The 13280-nt window shown below is 42.0% G+C and overlaps 1 protein-coding gene across 1 annotated transcript; it reads right to left on the bottom strand.

Annotated features, from left to right (window-relative positions):
- Positions 1 to 320: 320 nt before the first annotated feature.
- bmp8a (bone morphogenetic protein 8a) lies at positions 321 to 12843 on the bottom strand. Its single transcript, XM_005752710.2, has 7 exons — positions 11392 to 12843; positions 4157 to 4349; positions 3360 to 3508; positions 2776 to 2955; positions 2579 to 2655; positions 2298 to 2408; positions 321 to 1037 (listed from the first exon to the last, which is right to left on the bottom strand). The coding sequence occupies exons 1-7, from the start codon at positions 11888 to 11890 to the stop codon at positions 888 to 890; spliced, it is 1359 nt and encodes a 452-aa protein (XP_005752767.1). The 5' UTR covers positions 11891 to 12843; the 3' UTR covers positions 321 to 887.
- Between the last annotated feature and the right edge of the window lie 437 nt (positions 12844 to 13280).

Here is a 13280-nt window from a genome sequence, read left to right as displayed (position 1 = left end):
GGTGGAATATTGCAGCTGTGTGCAGGACTGCTTATACATAAATGTGAAGGCACTTCCTCCGTGGAAAGCTCGTCTCTGCTGTCCTCCAGATGCATTTAAGGAGGCTGATTTCCAGGTTTTAGGCAGGACGATAGAGACGCTGGTAAAAAGCCCATCATCACGTTTACTTTCACACCTGTTGAGACTCTGGTTTCACAGCAGCTGGCTTCAGATTGGACTCAGGTTACAACATGTTTGCATTTCACTTTAGTGGAATAACTAGGATTTGCTTAAAACTTGCAAAAATAAAATTAGATTATTTACACGCCTCAATCTCAAACTGATAATAAATGTACTGTTTATTTTATATTAACTGAATACAGTTGAATAATCTCTTCATATAGATTTTTCTTATAACAACAGTAGTGCTGTCAGTTAACAAAACAAAAAATAAATCAGGCATCACTGATGGATTTCCTACCATCTAAAATCATCTGCCTTCATGAGAATTTAAACCTTTCTGTAGTAAACTAAAGTTTGTGGTTTGATGCTGATAGATTAGCTTTTTTCAATTTGAAAATGTATCAAAATAAGAGAAATGCCCAAACATTTGCTCGTAACGCTTCCCTGAAGAAGCTAAGCGATGTTCAATGTGTACATTTCTGCCATTTCTGCAATGTAATCATGCGCCGTGAATCGATTGTTTTTGTGAAGCCAAAGAGTCTCGGAAAATGCTGAAACACTGACAAAGGAGAAATCTGCGAACTTTAACTCTGAAAAACGGGACCATTCAGACCTGCTGGATGAGATTTGTTGGTCCATCATCATCCAAACTGTTCATGTTTCTGCAGCGTCTGGAAAAATAAATCACCCTTTATACATTTTCTTCTAAGCGGGGCCTCGGCCACTCATAGACAGCCGCAGGTCTTGACCACCATGTTGCGATGCTTTTTGAGGATGACGTTGTTGTTGTCGTCGTAGAACAGGACGGAGATGGGGCTGAGCTTCGTGGGGGCGCAGCACGCTTTGGGGACCTCGTCAGGCTTCAGGATGTGAACCTGCCAGAGCAGAGTGAAATACAGTTAATGCTGTTATACTAAAGTATGTTTTAGACATGTAACAGAGAAGGGACAAAAATTAAGTCTATTATAATATTTAGGTATGTTGTAATCAGGTGTTTACAGGAGTTAGAGTCTGTTGGCAAGTTTTAAGGACTTTTATTTTACCAAGATGTCCAACTGAGACCCAGATCTGTTCTGCCAGAGAAGCTGGTCAGTGTGGCAGCGATACAGACTCACAATATTGCCCTTTCTTCATGGTACCCATCCCTCAAGCCTTTCTCCATTTGAAGCAATGAATTATCAGGGATTGTAACATCTGGTCCTCTTACTGAATCAGTTCGTGTTTCTTTTGTTATTTCAGTTAAATTAATAAAATAAAAGGAAATGCTCCTAACTGAAAAGATCCATTTCATACACTCCAAATTTGTCCAAACACTGAGTGATCATATAAAAAACAATTTGGATGTAATTAATGACCAGAACATTTGTGATTTTCCTTCCTGCAGCGCAGCAATTACCCACAACTAAAGAAAAACAGCCACATGCCTCCTTCACCACATTTATTACAGTGTGTAAATTCACAAACCATCAGCTACAAGTGCAGATCTTTCTGTAAAGTTTCTGCAATGTTTGTTAAAATAAAAACACTTCAGATCTGTGAAATCCCACATAAAAAAGAATGACTTGAAAAAGTAGTTCAGCTCTAAAAGAATGCAGTGAATGCAGTAAGAGACTGCAGAGGCGCAATGATAATATATCATAGGCTCAAAAGTAGAGGCCACAAATCCACACCTGCGCAAACCCAGATGGATGCATCAGCGGTACTCAGTAGTGTTCAGGAGTTTACCCTGTGGCACATTCGGATGCAGGAGCTGGGACTGAACCATCGATCGCCTCAGTGGGGTTAAGGTCTGGCTCTGTGATGGCCAGTATGTGTTTGAAATGTTCCTCAATGAGTCCGTCAGGGAAGCAAAAATCCACTGATGGAATAAACATGGTTGCTCATTATACTCAGGTGGTCAGCTGACCTCATTCTTTGGAAACGTGTTAAAAATGCACAATGTTGTTTTTGTTGGTCGAGTAGTGCGTACACACATCACCATGACACACATCAAGCCAACAGGAGCAACAAATTGACTGAGATTACTACACGAGGGGCCCGCGGGGAAAGGTAACAAGCTTCACGGTGTTTATTTTATCTGTATCTTTATTCTGATATGACCGAGGTCAGGATGTGATTGACTCGTGTGTACTGACCACTTGCTGGATGAGGGCGTGGTTGGTGGCGTTCATGCAGGCGCCCAGAGGATAAAAGCACTCTCCATCACAGTAGTACGCCGAGTATCCAGTAGGAGCCAAAACCCAGTCCTGAGCACAAAGACACAATTATAGTTTATGATACAGAAGCTACAAGTTTTATCTAATCTATAAAGAAATGTCACGTATGAGAGCGACAGATAAGACGTTATATCAAAGATGATTTAACTTTTATAGGTCACTAGTAAAAAGATGATTAACATAACGAGTACTGGACTGACCTTCCAGCCCAGATCGCTGAAGCTGACGTAGAGTTCGTGCTTTTTACAGGGCTGACCTCTGTTTTCAGAATTACGTTCTGAAGGAACAACAGAAAAAAAGGTGAAAATTATTTGCACGATAAAACAACAAGTTAAAGGTTTCGACACGGTCATCAGTAAGGCCTGTAATCCCAGAGTGTGATTGGCTGGAGCCTGACCTTTGAAGTTGGGGACTGGGAGGTCGTATTTGGGTTTCTTCCTGCGGGGATGAGGTTTAACGGCTCGCGGCGGCCGACACGGGACCTGGTTCTCCCTGAAGAAGGTGACCATGAAAGGCTGCTTGGAGCGAGGGCCCCTCCGACCCACCAACCCAATCCACCCTCCAGCCAAGGAGCGGTCTGAAAGAAAAGTGTCTCGTTATATAAAACATATAAAGGTAAAAAGGTTGCCTAATAATTATGGAGACCTTGATACAGGGTGTTGACCTCCTGAGGCCACACCCTCCCTCATTATATAAATACACATCACCTGATCTGCTTAAGTCCAATAAGCGTTCAAGTTTTTACAGCTTGGAGTTGGAAAATATACATAAAAACTGTGATATGGTCAAAATACTCCCTACTCACCAAGCCCAGTATAAGATAAATAAGGATTATTTTGAACTGACTCATGCAAAGCTACACTCGATGAGTCCAAGGCTGAAGATATGGAGCTGGAAATGAAAATAACCTGACCTGTTTAAGTATTTTCTAATGGCACTGATAGAAATGAGCATCGGTGTTGGGCCCAGAGGCGCACCCACCTTCTTCTGTCTCTACGTAGAGACGTATCCCCATGTTGCTGCGGGGGTGGACGAGCCAGTGGTTGGAGGCTGAGGTGACGTCAAAAGCCAGCCAGCCCTCCTGTCCTGCAGGTACCGACTGCATGTCCAGCAGGACCAGCTCTGGCTCTCTGCAGGAAGAGGACGTATAGGAATTTAGAATTTAGAAGAACAGCTTGGTGGTTTCACATATTTTGATTGAGCATACAATCACCAAAATTAACTATATGGTCAAAGGTCTTTTGATCTTTTAGTTGTTTTACACTTTATGTAAAAATCTCTGCGAGGTTAGGATCTGAATGCTTCTTCCAGCTCTGGTGTTTTTCTCCAGCACACGCAAGTAAAGTTTATCAGTCTAGACAATCGTAAACACTCGAGTCAGCCTGTATTTATCAGTTTGACAGATGACGTCCTTTACGGCTGTTATAAACAAGACTTCAGATGGTCTTATTTTCACAGACTGCAGCCAGGCTCGCGATCTTTGAATCTGTGTTTTCAGTGTTGCTTTGATCTGATTTGACCTGCTGATTTCATATAAGGTTATCGGTCTAGCTTTGTGTTTGAACCAGTTAGTGTAAAAACAAAGTAGGGCTGAGGCAGAGGGTGGTGTGTTTATAGGCTTATACCCATAAATTTAAAACAATATAAAGACGCTAAAGACAGGCTAAAGCGTCAGAAGGCCTAAAGCTGGCCGTGTGGGACTAAAATCAAGTAACTGAGACCAAGACTGTGAAGGAGAACTACCGTAAAGGAAGAAAGACATAAAAGTGAGAGGAAACCTCTGTCTATTCTCTCGTTTGATCTCGTAGACGGAGATGTGCAGCGTTCGGTTTGCCCTCTGACCCACCGTCAGCGTCTTATAGATACGAAACTCTGCCGCAGTCACCGTCTCACCCTTGGGGAGAGGGGTGAGGTCAAAACGAAACTCCTTCCAGTAGGGACGAGGCTGCAGGAGGTCACGCTCCTGCTCCACTGCACACGGAAAGAAAGAATAGGGGAGATTCATCAGCATGGCTTTTCAGAAGGAACAGATTTGATTGAGAACTTTAAATAGAGTTAGATTGTAAACATTTAGATGGTTTGACAGTAATGCTGAAGTATTTCAAGCATACATTCTGGAAAATGGAGGCACAGATGCTCGAGCATCATTCCTGGTCAGTGCATGCTGGTCCTGCACATTCATACAAGTCTGTAAACGAGGGCAGTTTCTTTCAGAACACCAGAATAAAGCAAACAATCAAAGAAAAAAAGGATAAACTAAATAATGCGATAAACAAAAAAACCCAAAAAAAACTCAAACAAGGGGAAAAAACTACCAGGTGAAGGTTTTTGGACCAACAGCAGTCGCTGTCGGTGCCAACATCAGATTACAAACTGTTCCTGTTGTGCAAAGAACTGGGAAAATGGTTTCATCCAACCAGATCTGAACGGTTTGTCTGAGGAGTTTTCGTTAACAGCAGATGAAAGAGGAGAAAATGTGTGTAACTGTGGAGCATAAAGGAGCAACAAAAGTGAAGAAGAGGAGCAGCAGTGAGCTCATCAGGAAATGAGTCAGAGAAAAGGACAGAGGGAAACAGTGATGAAAGAACTATTCACATCTTTGTAACACAAGTAAAAGATCAGACAGAAAGGTGATCATTACAATTTATTCCTCAATATTTTTATTAATGATAATTTACTGCTGTAGCTGCAAAATATAAAAGACAGTTTAAACTACTGTAAAGTGCAAAAAAACAAAACAAATAACTATTATATCCTTCACACAAAAAAAATCATACCAACTAACTGCACCCAAGAAGCAGAACTCAAGCAAACATTTCCCCCAAATGTATAAAAGACCGACGTGTTTCTGTTCGTAAGGTCGCAGTTTTAAAATTGCATTCTTTTATTGCCCACCAGGGGGCGACAGCGCTGCCTGCAGCTCCGTCTCGCCGTGACCGGATGACTCATCGGCTCAGTTGCCAATGGTGATTCCGTGATAAAGGAGGGTCATCCAGGGCCTGTCAATTACAAATCAGGTGACTGCTCCCACCTTTTGTGGCCTGCACTACAGGCTGCACGTCGTAAACACATTCTTCTTAAAGGTTTCAACTATTTTTTCCTGTTAAAGCTTCATAGTATTAAATAAATAAGCTGTTCGGTTCTGTCATTTATTCTTCTAGCGAGGAACAAGCGCTTCAAAATCATATAAATACTGGAAAATACAGAAAAAAGACAAATAATTACAGGAAAAATATTGTTTACTGTAGTTTGAATACAGTAAACACCGGTCAGCCTCAACACTAATCTGAGGTCATCATATCTTTTGAGCACTTTCGTTTGTGAGCTAGGACAGTAATTAAAACTCGGTCTGATGTATCTTGTAGATACTCATCAGAAACTAAGTTAAAGGCCTTTGTTGAGTTCTTTAATTGGACAAAGTCTTTCTAGAAGCATGACTTTTATTTACTTTATTTTTTAATCTTTAGTTTTATTTTGTTTGTATTGTTTTGGCTTTTTAAGATTCATTCGATCTGCAACAGTGATTGTGCCATGATCCTGGGCTTTGCAGCACAGCGTTGTTCTGAAATTAGATTAATTATGTTACTTCACCTGTCGGTGATTTTGTAACTGACGGCGATCAACGAGTTTAACAGCTTCAAACCAGGAAGATTCGAACTTACAGTTTTTTCCTGGTTGCTTTGCTGTGTGAAGTCCTTTTAAAGCATAGCAGTTTTTCTCTATGAAATGCGTTAGCTTTATTTCTTCATGCAAGTCCTCACATGCACACCTGTTCTGCACTTTCTCAGCACAAAATCAAAGTATTTATCCAAGTACATGCTCCCGGGATCGCCTAGTGCCGACATTTATGACCGTTGTTATGATTTTTGTCATATTTTTTAAATCATAAAAATGTTTCTTGAATTTATCAGTTTACTTCACTCATAAAATGATCAATAATCACAAAGCAACGATTGAGTAAAATGCAACTGATATATAAAATGAAATGTTTATTTATTCAAACTTGTATAAAATGAAAATTTACCAATCAAGTACAATTCATTTGATCAGATTCCAATAAATTACATTTTTACATATATTGGGGGAAAATGCCAGTTTTTAAAACTCACAGATTAAATTGCAAAGACTCACTTTTAGTTTAGATTTGGGGATGGACGGTAAACCCTGATCAGAAGATCTACTGGTAACATTTGACTGTTTGGCTTTACAAACACAAACGGAGCCATTACGAGATTTACTGTATAAACTATAATGGTAGCTATAAATGACCACACTTGGTGACTTGAGGGTTCAGCTGAGGTGCCCTGCTGAAGGGCACATCAGGAGCTGCTGAGAACATGCGAGCATGAAAAGTCCTTCAGGGTTTGATCGTGACTCACAGGAGGAAACCCGAAACATGACACGAGGTGGAAAATGCAACTGAGGCCTGAATCTGTAAACGCAGAGGTGAGCAAGTGAACACACGCCCTCATACATCAGCACAGCATGTGTGTGTGTGTGTGTGTGTCCGTCCTTGTGGAACCCTTCATGGACATAAAAGTCCTCGTCACTGGGGTTTGGTCTACACACACACGCACACAGAGCATGTTAAATAGAGATACTCAGCAGAGGACACCCCTCATGGGTTGGGCGTGCGCATATCAGCACACACACACACACACACACACACACTGCAGCAGTAATTAGAGACACTTAGTGCTCTGAACCGCAGCAGCTGCTCCGCACACACACCACTAATTGCAGCCCTGCCTGGTATTTTTAGTGTCGCTCCCTCCACAGCAGTATTTTCATCTCAATTCAGACCGTTGGCTTTTTTGGTGTGTCAGTGGGCCTTTAATTCTAACCAGCTGTGTCTTCCCATTACATATGCACAGACACACACGCGCTCGCCTGTTTCATTCAGCTTACACGAACCACACGCACTGATTCGATTAGTTATTCGAGGAGCTGCTAAATATATTTGGTGTGTGGTTGGATGCTTCGTCTTTTTGTTGTGTGAAAGTTCACACACTCAGCCTGAGGTCTTTATTTCCTGCACGATATCTCGAATGTTCTCTGTTCGCCTGATGTGTTTTAGCCGCCCTTTTAAGTAAGTTCAGTGAAGTTTTAAAGGTTTTCTCCAAAGGAAACTCTGTCCTGAGCTGTAGGTGATTATTAAAGATATGAGTCACCTCTGTTTACGAAATCGTGCCGCTTTGGGAGATGACACGCTATGCTTCTGCAGCGCCGACTGATAAATTTCAGGGTGCTTTTTCTTTTCCGTAGCAGAGCAGATTTATGTTTTGTTTCTGAAAAAGCAAACCTCTCATTTGAAGCAGTTCATTAGAGACCCCGAGCAGAGAGGGGGTGACGTTTCCCACGGTGAACTGGGTGCAGATCACCATCGAGCAGGAGGAAGGAAACCATCGGGAAGAGGATGTTTAATGTTCAGGCTCGGACAGATAGGCATCAGCGGGGCTGCGCTGTCGTGTTGGTGGACGCATAAACATCCACACACGGAGGCCAAGAGGCAACTTTCAGCAGTATATTTTTTTCTGTATTAAATGTTATGAATTTTCTTAATGGATTAGTTTTTGTTTGGGCTGCAAAATGTTAGAAAACACTAAAAATTCCAAATCAGTTTTTCATTTCTGTTCAGCTTCACTTTCCTTTCTCTGAACCGTATAAACATGGTTAGGGTCAGTTTAGTGTGTGCATGCTGGGTGGTCACTGTCAGGGCCATGTCAGTTAACATATAGTACAATATAAACACAATCTTCCTCATGCTGATCGAGTTGCAACATTTAACCAAACTGCATTAGTATTTTTTTAACCACATAGTATCATTTATTCCCATAAAATCTATAAAAATGTTTTTGTTTGCTTGCTTCTTAAATAATATGGTTGCTTAGAACCTTTGTTGGTGATGGTAAACTACATGAACTCATGTAGTTTATATGAACACTTTCTTGGTGATGCTCTGTTTTTGTCCCCCCTATTAATTGACCTCCATCGAGTTCACGCTAACCAACATTTCTCACCATAATTAAAAGATGGGCATAATCAGTGTGAGCATCTCTGTTTTTAAAAACGACATCATGAGAGAGAGAGTGCAGTGACTTTTCAATCACACTGTAAACAGCTGCAAACCTGCTTTATTGACCTTTTTTATTGTAAAGGGGACATAATTTACCAAATTGACATCATGTAATATTAGATGAGACTTTAATTTAGTGATCTTGACTATAAACGTATCACGAAAGTGTTTACTGGGGTCATAAATAAAGCCAGAAGCACTGTTGTTTTACAACCCAGTCTGCAGCAGCAAGGGAAGTCGCCCCCTGCTGTCCATTAGGAAAAAAATGCAGGTTTAAGACATGCTCTCTTCCACAGCATGTCTTTTATCCTGTCTTCCTTCTCCTGTTAACCGGGAGTTTTTTCTTCCCACTGTCGCCAAAGTGCTTGCTCATAATGCAGTTGGGTTTTTCTCTGTATGTATTATTGTAGGGTCGACCTTACAATATTAAGCCCCTTGAGGCGACTGTTGTTGTGATTTGTTGCTGCATAAATAAAACTGAATTGAACTGAATTAAGGCTCAACCCAGAAAAATGTCTGAACTAAACTAAAAATAACAATAAACTTAATTTCATATGCAACTACAGTTAACACTATATTTTAATGATAATTACTAACTTCCTGCTTGAACGTATTGAAGATTATGCCCAGTTAATCCATGCAGCCATTATTAATGAAAGCTGAGTAAAATGATCTAAACAAAGGACGTTAAATACGTGGATCTGCTTCAGAGTGTGGATAAGAAGCAGCCAATAAAGGGTTTAATTCAGCCCACTGGGTGGTTGAAAAGTTTTATATGAACAGAGGTTTACTTAAAATATACTTCTTAGTGGCTCATAGTCCGTTTCTGTCATGTGAAAGCCATCTTACAGATAAATACTCAAAGTATGGCAGGCCTTTATAGCTGACAGATCTGCAAAGGAACTGTGGTGAGGTGTTTGACTTCCATAATAATGTTTCTGTGTGATTTCGACTGACTGTGGAGAAACAGACATTTCAGGCTGTTTCATTCTGAGCAGATGGTTCAGGATGTATTTCTTTACACCAAAGGGAAACAGACTGGAGATGTTTTAGGTTATTACGGTGTTTCGGTGGTCTGGACCACACGTTGAGGCAATCCCTAAATTTTGATTAGCTGCAGTTTACAAAAGTCCACATAAATCTGCTAAGACACGAGCTGAAACAGAGATGTGAGGATCTATGAATGAGTTCCTGCTGAAGCCCAAAGATGATCAGCAGGCAGAAGAGCAGCTGAAGTTTGTGACCATTCCTTCACATCATCAATGCCAAACGTTTCACCTGCATAGTTTGTGTGTGTTTAAATTTCCAAACACTTTGCATGCACCAGGTTTAGTTTTTTCACCCTACTTAATGTTAAATTGGGCTATTTGTGCCCTGAGAGCTAAAATTAGTTTGATGCCCCTGATTTGGACAGATTTTCACCTCTTACTTTAAACATCAAAGTCCTTCATCTAATATCACAGGAGCAGCAGGGGACTGAGGCTGGTGGATTTTAGGAACCATGAACTGAAACGTAAACCTACCAATAAAAATCTGTTGTACTGACAGCGGGTTTAATCCGCTCTGCTGGGGGGAAGAGTTAGAGGAAACTACATGAGACTAAAAATTATGGCACTGTCAGAGTCATCAAGTTCACACACTGTGTAATTTCATTCCTCTGAGTTTGCATTTTGTAGCCAAACCACAAAAAGGCAAAAACTGTCCTGTCATTCAAACCTGATGATAAACAGCGTTCCTCTCTCTTCCAAAGCTTTAGGGAATGCTTAGACTGCTTAGTGAAGCCAGATGAGAAGACCGATGCCACAGCTTTACCTACAGATGTTAGAGAATGAAAACTGGAGGGGAAAACATCTGGGCTGGTTCAGTTTCAAGGTAATAAAATCTACTTGACGCCAACTGTGACCCTAATTATTACCAATTAACACTTTAGATCTTGTTTGTTTAATGGCTATAATAAAACGAAACTAAAACCTAGAGACGCACCTACATATCAGCAAAACACTGCCATTGGTTTTGTTGGCAATTTGATCACAGTTACTGCGATGAAGACTTTAAAATGATTCAGTTATTTTTCTTGAAATTTCTTTGTTTCTTTGACATGGGAGAAATATGAAGACAAACAAAACAGAAAGACAACTTCAGAAAACTCTGGCACATCTATCAGATACATTTTTCCTGTAAATATCTAAAGAGGCTGAAGCTCCAGAAACACTCGTGGCTTTCACCAGGGTCAAGAAACATCAGTACCTGCTGACAATGACATTGGTTTAAAATGTCTCGGAAGTCTTGCTTTCACAAACATTTACCTGACCGTTTCATAAAGCCAGTTCTACTGGCCTTTTTGATTCTAATGAGGACCATAATTTACAAAGTGAACATCGCGTTGTATTAAGTAGGACTTCAAATTAGAAACTGAGAACATTAAATCATCAGGAAAATGTTTCTTGAAGTCAGAAATCAGGTGAAAAGTAGGGCTGTTTATCTATAGACTTCTACAGTAAGCAGAGGAGTCGCCCCCTGCTGGGCATATGAAAGAATGCCAGTCAAAGACACTTCCAGACCTGGACGTTAGGTGCATATTTTATATATCAGCTACGGTTATATTAAACGATTAAAGGTACATTTTGTAAGTACTCGCTGCAGAATTTAACTAAAGTTTCTACCACCAGGGGGCAGCATTTTACACAATTTTTCCTCAGGTTTTACATCACACCAGGCTGCCATTGTGCAACTTCTCATTGACTTACATGTTATATAAAGGTGACGCTGATTCACTGCACCATCTTGTGGTACACATTGGTATTACACAAAAGAAAAGCATGGCTCTAGTTTAGCTACACCTGGTAACTCTTCACCCAGTCGCTGATGTTTTGGACATAAAGTCATTGTGTTGATTGCCTTAGTTTTAGGAAAACCTTTAACAGTTTTATGACTCACCCAGGTTGACGAAGCTCATCACCGTGTCAGCCTCGCTGACTACCGTCCCCAGCGGCGGTGTGTGCGTGCTGAGGGTCGGCAGGGCCCCGCGGTTGACCTGAGGAGTCCCTTTAGATGACCCCTTGAAAGGTGTACTTGCAATAATCTCATTGCCTTCATCCTCATCAACCGACATGGCGTGGTACAGGTCCAGCATGAAGAGCGGCGCAGAGGACGGTGGTCGCAGCGGAGGGTGGGGTCTGGGTCTCCCCGGGAGACCCAGGATGGTCAGGATCTCCTTCTGCATCTCCTTCTTCTCTCGTCCACTAAGCTTCCGGAAGCTGGACGGGACCACGGCCTCGGCCTGCTGGCTCCACAGCGAGAGGGAGAGCAGGAGCAGCAGGGAGAGGAGGAGCAGGGTCCAGGGGTGGATGGTGGATGTGGATCTGGCGCTCCCCGTGTGCGTTCGTGTCATCTTGGCGAAAAGGCAGGAGAGGCTGTAAGAGACGGCCGAGGCCATGACTGTAGTCTGCCCCCGATTCTTCTCAAAGTTTCCCTTCACAAATAATCCACTTCCCTCCTCGCGTCCTCTCTCACCTCCACCAGTGTGACCAGCCTGACCACCACAGAGTGCTTTCTGCTCGCTCCTGTTTGTGCCCCGACTGCTTCAGAGTCACCACCGACAAATACAAGCTTGATTTATGCCCGATGTGTTTAGAAAACAGCTGCCTCTGGACAGGATGTGTTTACAGCCTTAAACTGCCTGTTTATCCCTCCCTGCCTCCCTCTTCTACCTTCTCTAATCTCCTCTCATCCACTTCTCCCTCACCTCTCAGCCGTGGAGCAGGAGAAGCAGAGATAATGAGAGTGAGAGCATAATTACAAGCTTTTCAGATGTGTTTTGGATATAGACAAACAATGCCCCTATGGAAGATTGCTCGAGGCTTTGAAGTTGTAAACTTGCAGGATGGAAAGCAATTTCAGTGATGAGCAGGTGCTGCAGAAATTGGAGTGAAACCGGAGAGCCGTATCATCAGGTTAGCTCCGACTTTTTCTCCACTGCACAAGGAAATGAAGCTCGCACCTGCAGTGAGCCAAAGATTAACCCGGGATACCTCACGAGGACCATCTGCTGACGAAAAATAACTTCTGGAAACTTTTATCCAGTCTTCCGTGAGCACTTATTCATTCACTCAAGGCCGCTCGCCTCCCACACGTCTCCGGGGTGCCAGATGTCTCTCCTAATCCACTTTATAAAAATTGTTTCCTGACTGTAAATCCTTGAGAGGGGTGAGAGGTTTCTCCTGCAGTCCTTCGCTCAGCGTGAGCTTTGCAGCGCTCTGAGTGTTTGAAGCCTGAACAGTTGTTCAAGACCAGAAGGGAGTTTCCCTCCCAGCCTCTGCCTCTCCTCCTCTTTCAAGTCCTAAAACTTCTCTCTTGTCCTGCTTACATCTCGTCAACCTCCCCTCCCAGTGGTCTCTTTGGGAGACCTCATCTCTCTCCTCCTTACCTCCACCCATCTATCTTTTCATCCTCTTATGACTGCTTCCTTTCATTGCTACTCCGCTTTAAGTGTCTGGCTGCCAGCTGCCTTGTTTAATGCTAAAACATCTCTGTTCGCTCGGTGAGTCAGAAGTCAGGAAGTCAGGGAGAAGCATTTCTTTACACATGTAGCCCTGCACAGAGATGCCAAACTGACGGAAAGGTCGTAAAATAATAATATCAAGACAAAAAGGCAACGTTTAAAAAAATAAACCTTTTTAGAAGTTAGCAACAAGTTAACTTTAAATACACCTGCGAATAAAATGACACCCTATTTTAGTTTTCGCTGATGGATTCTGGTTTTGTTTTTGGCTCTTTTTCAACAAAAACAACGGACGAATAATGAATGTAAATGAAAGTGCCAAAAA

Source organism: Pundamilia nyererei, unplaced genomic scaffold, assembly GCF_000239375.1.
Source record: "Pundamilia nyererei isolate P.nyererei 1_Seehausen unplaced genomic scaffold, PunNye1.0 scaffold00374, whole genome shotgun sequence".
NCBI classification, from domain to species: domain Eukaryota; kingdom Metazoa; phylum Chordata; class Actinopteri; order Cichliformes; family Cichlidae; genus Pundamilia; species Pundamilia nyererei.
This window is presented reverse-complemented; position numbering and strand designations above follow the sequence as displayed.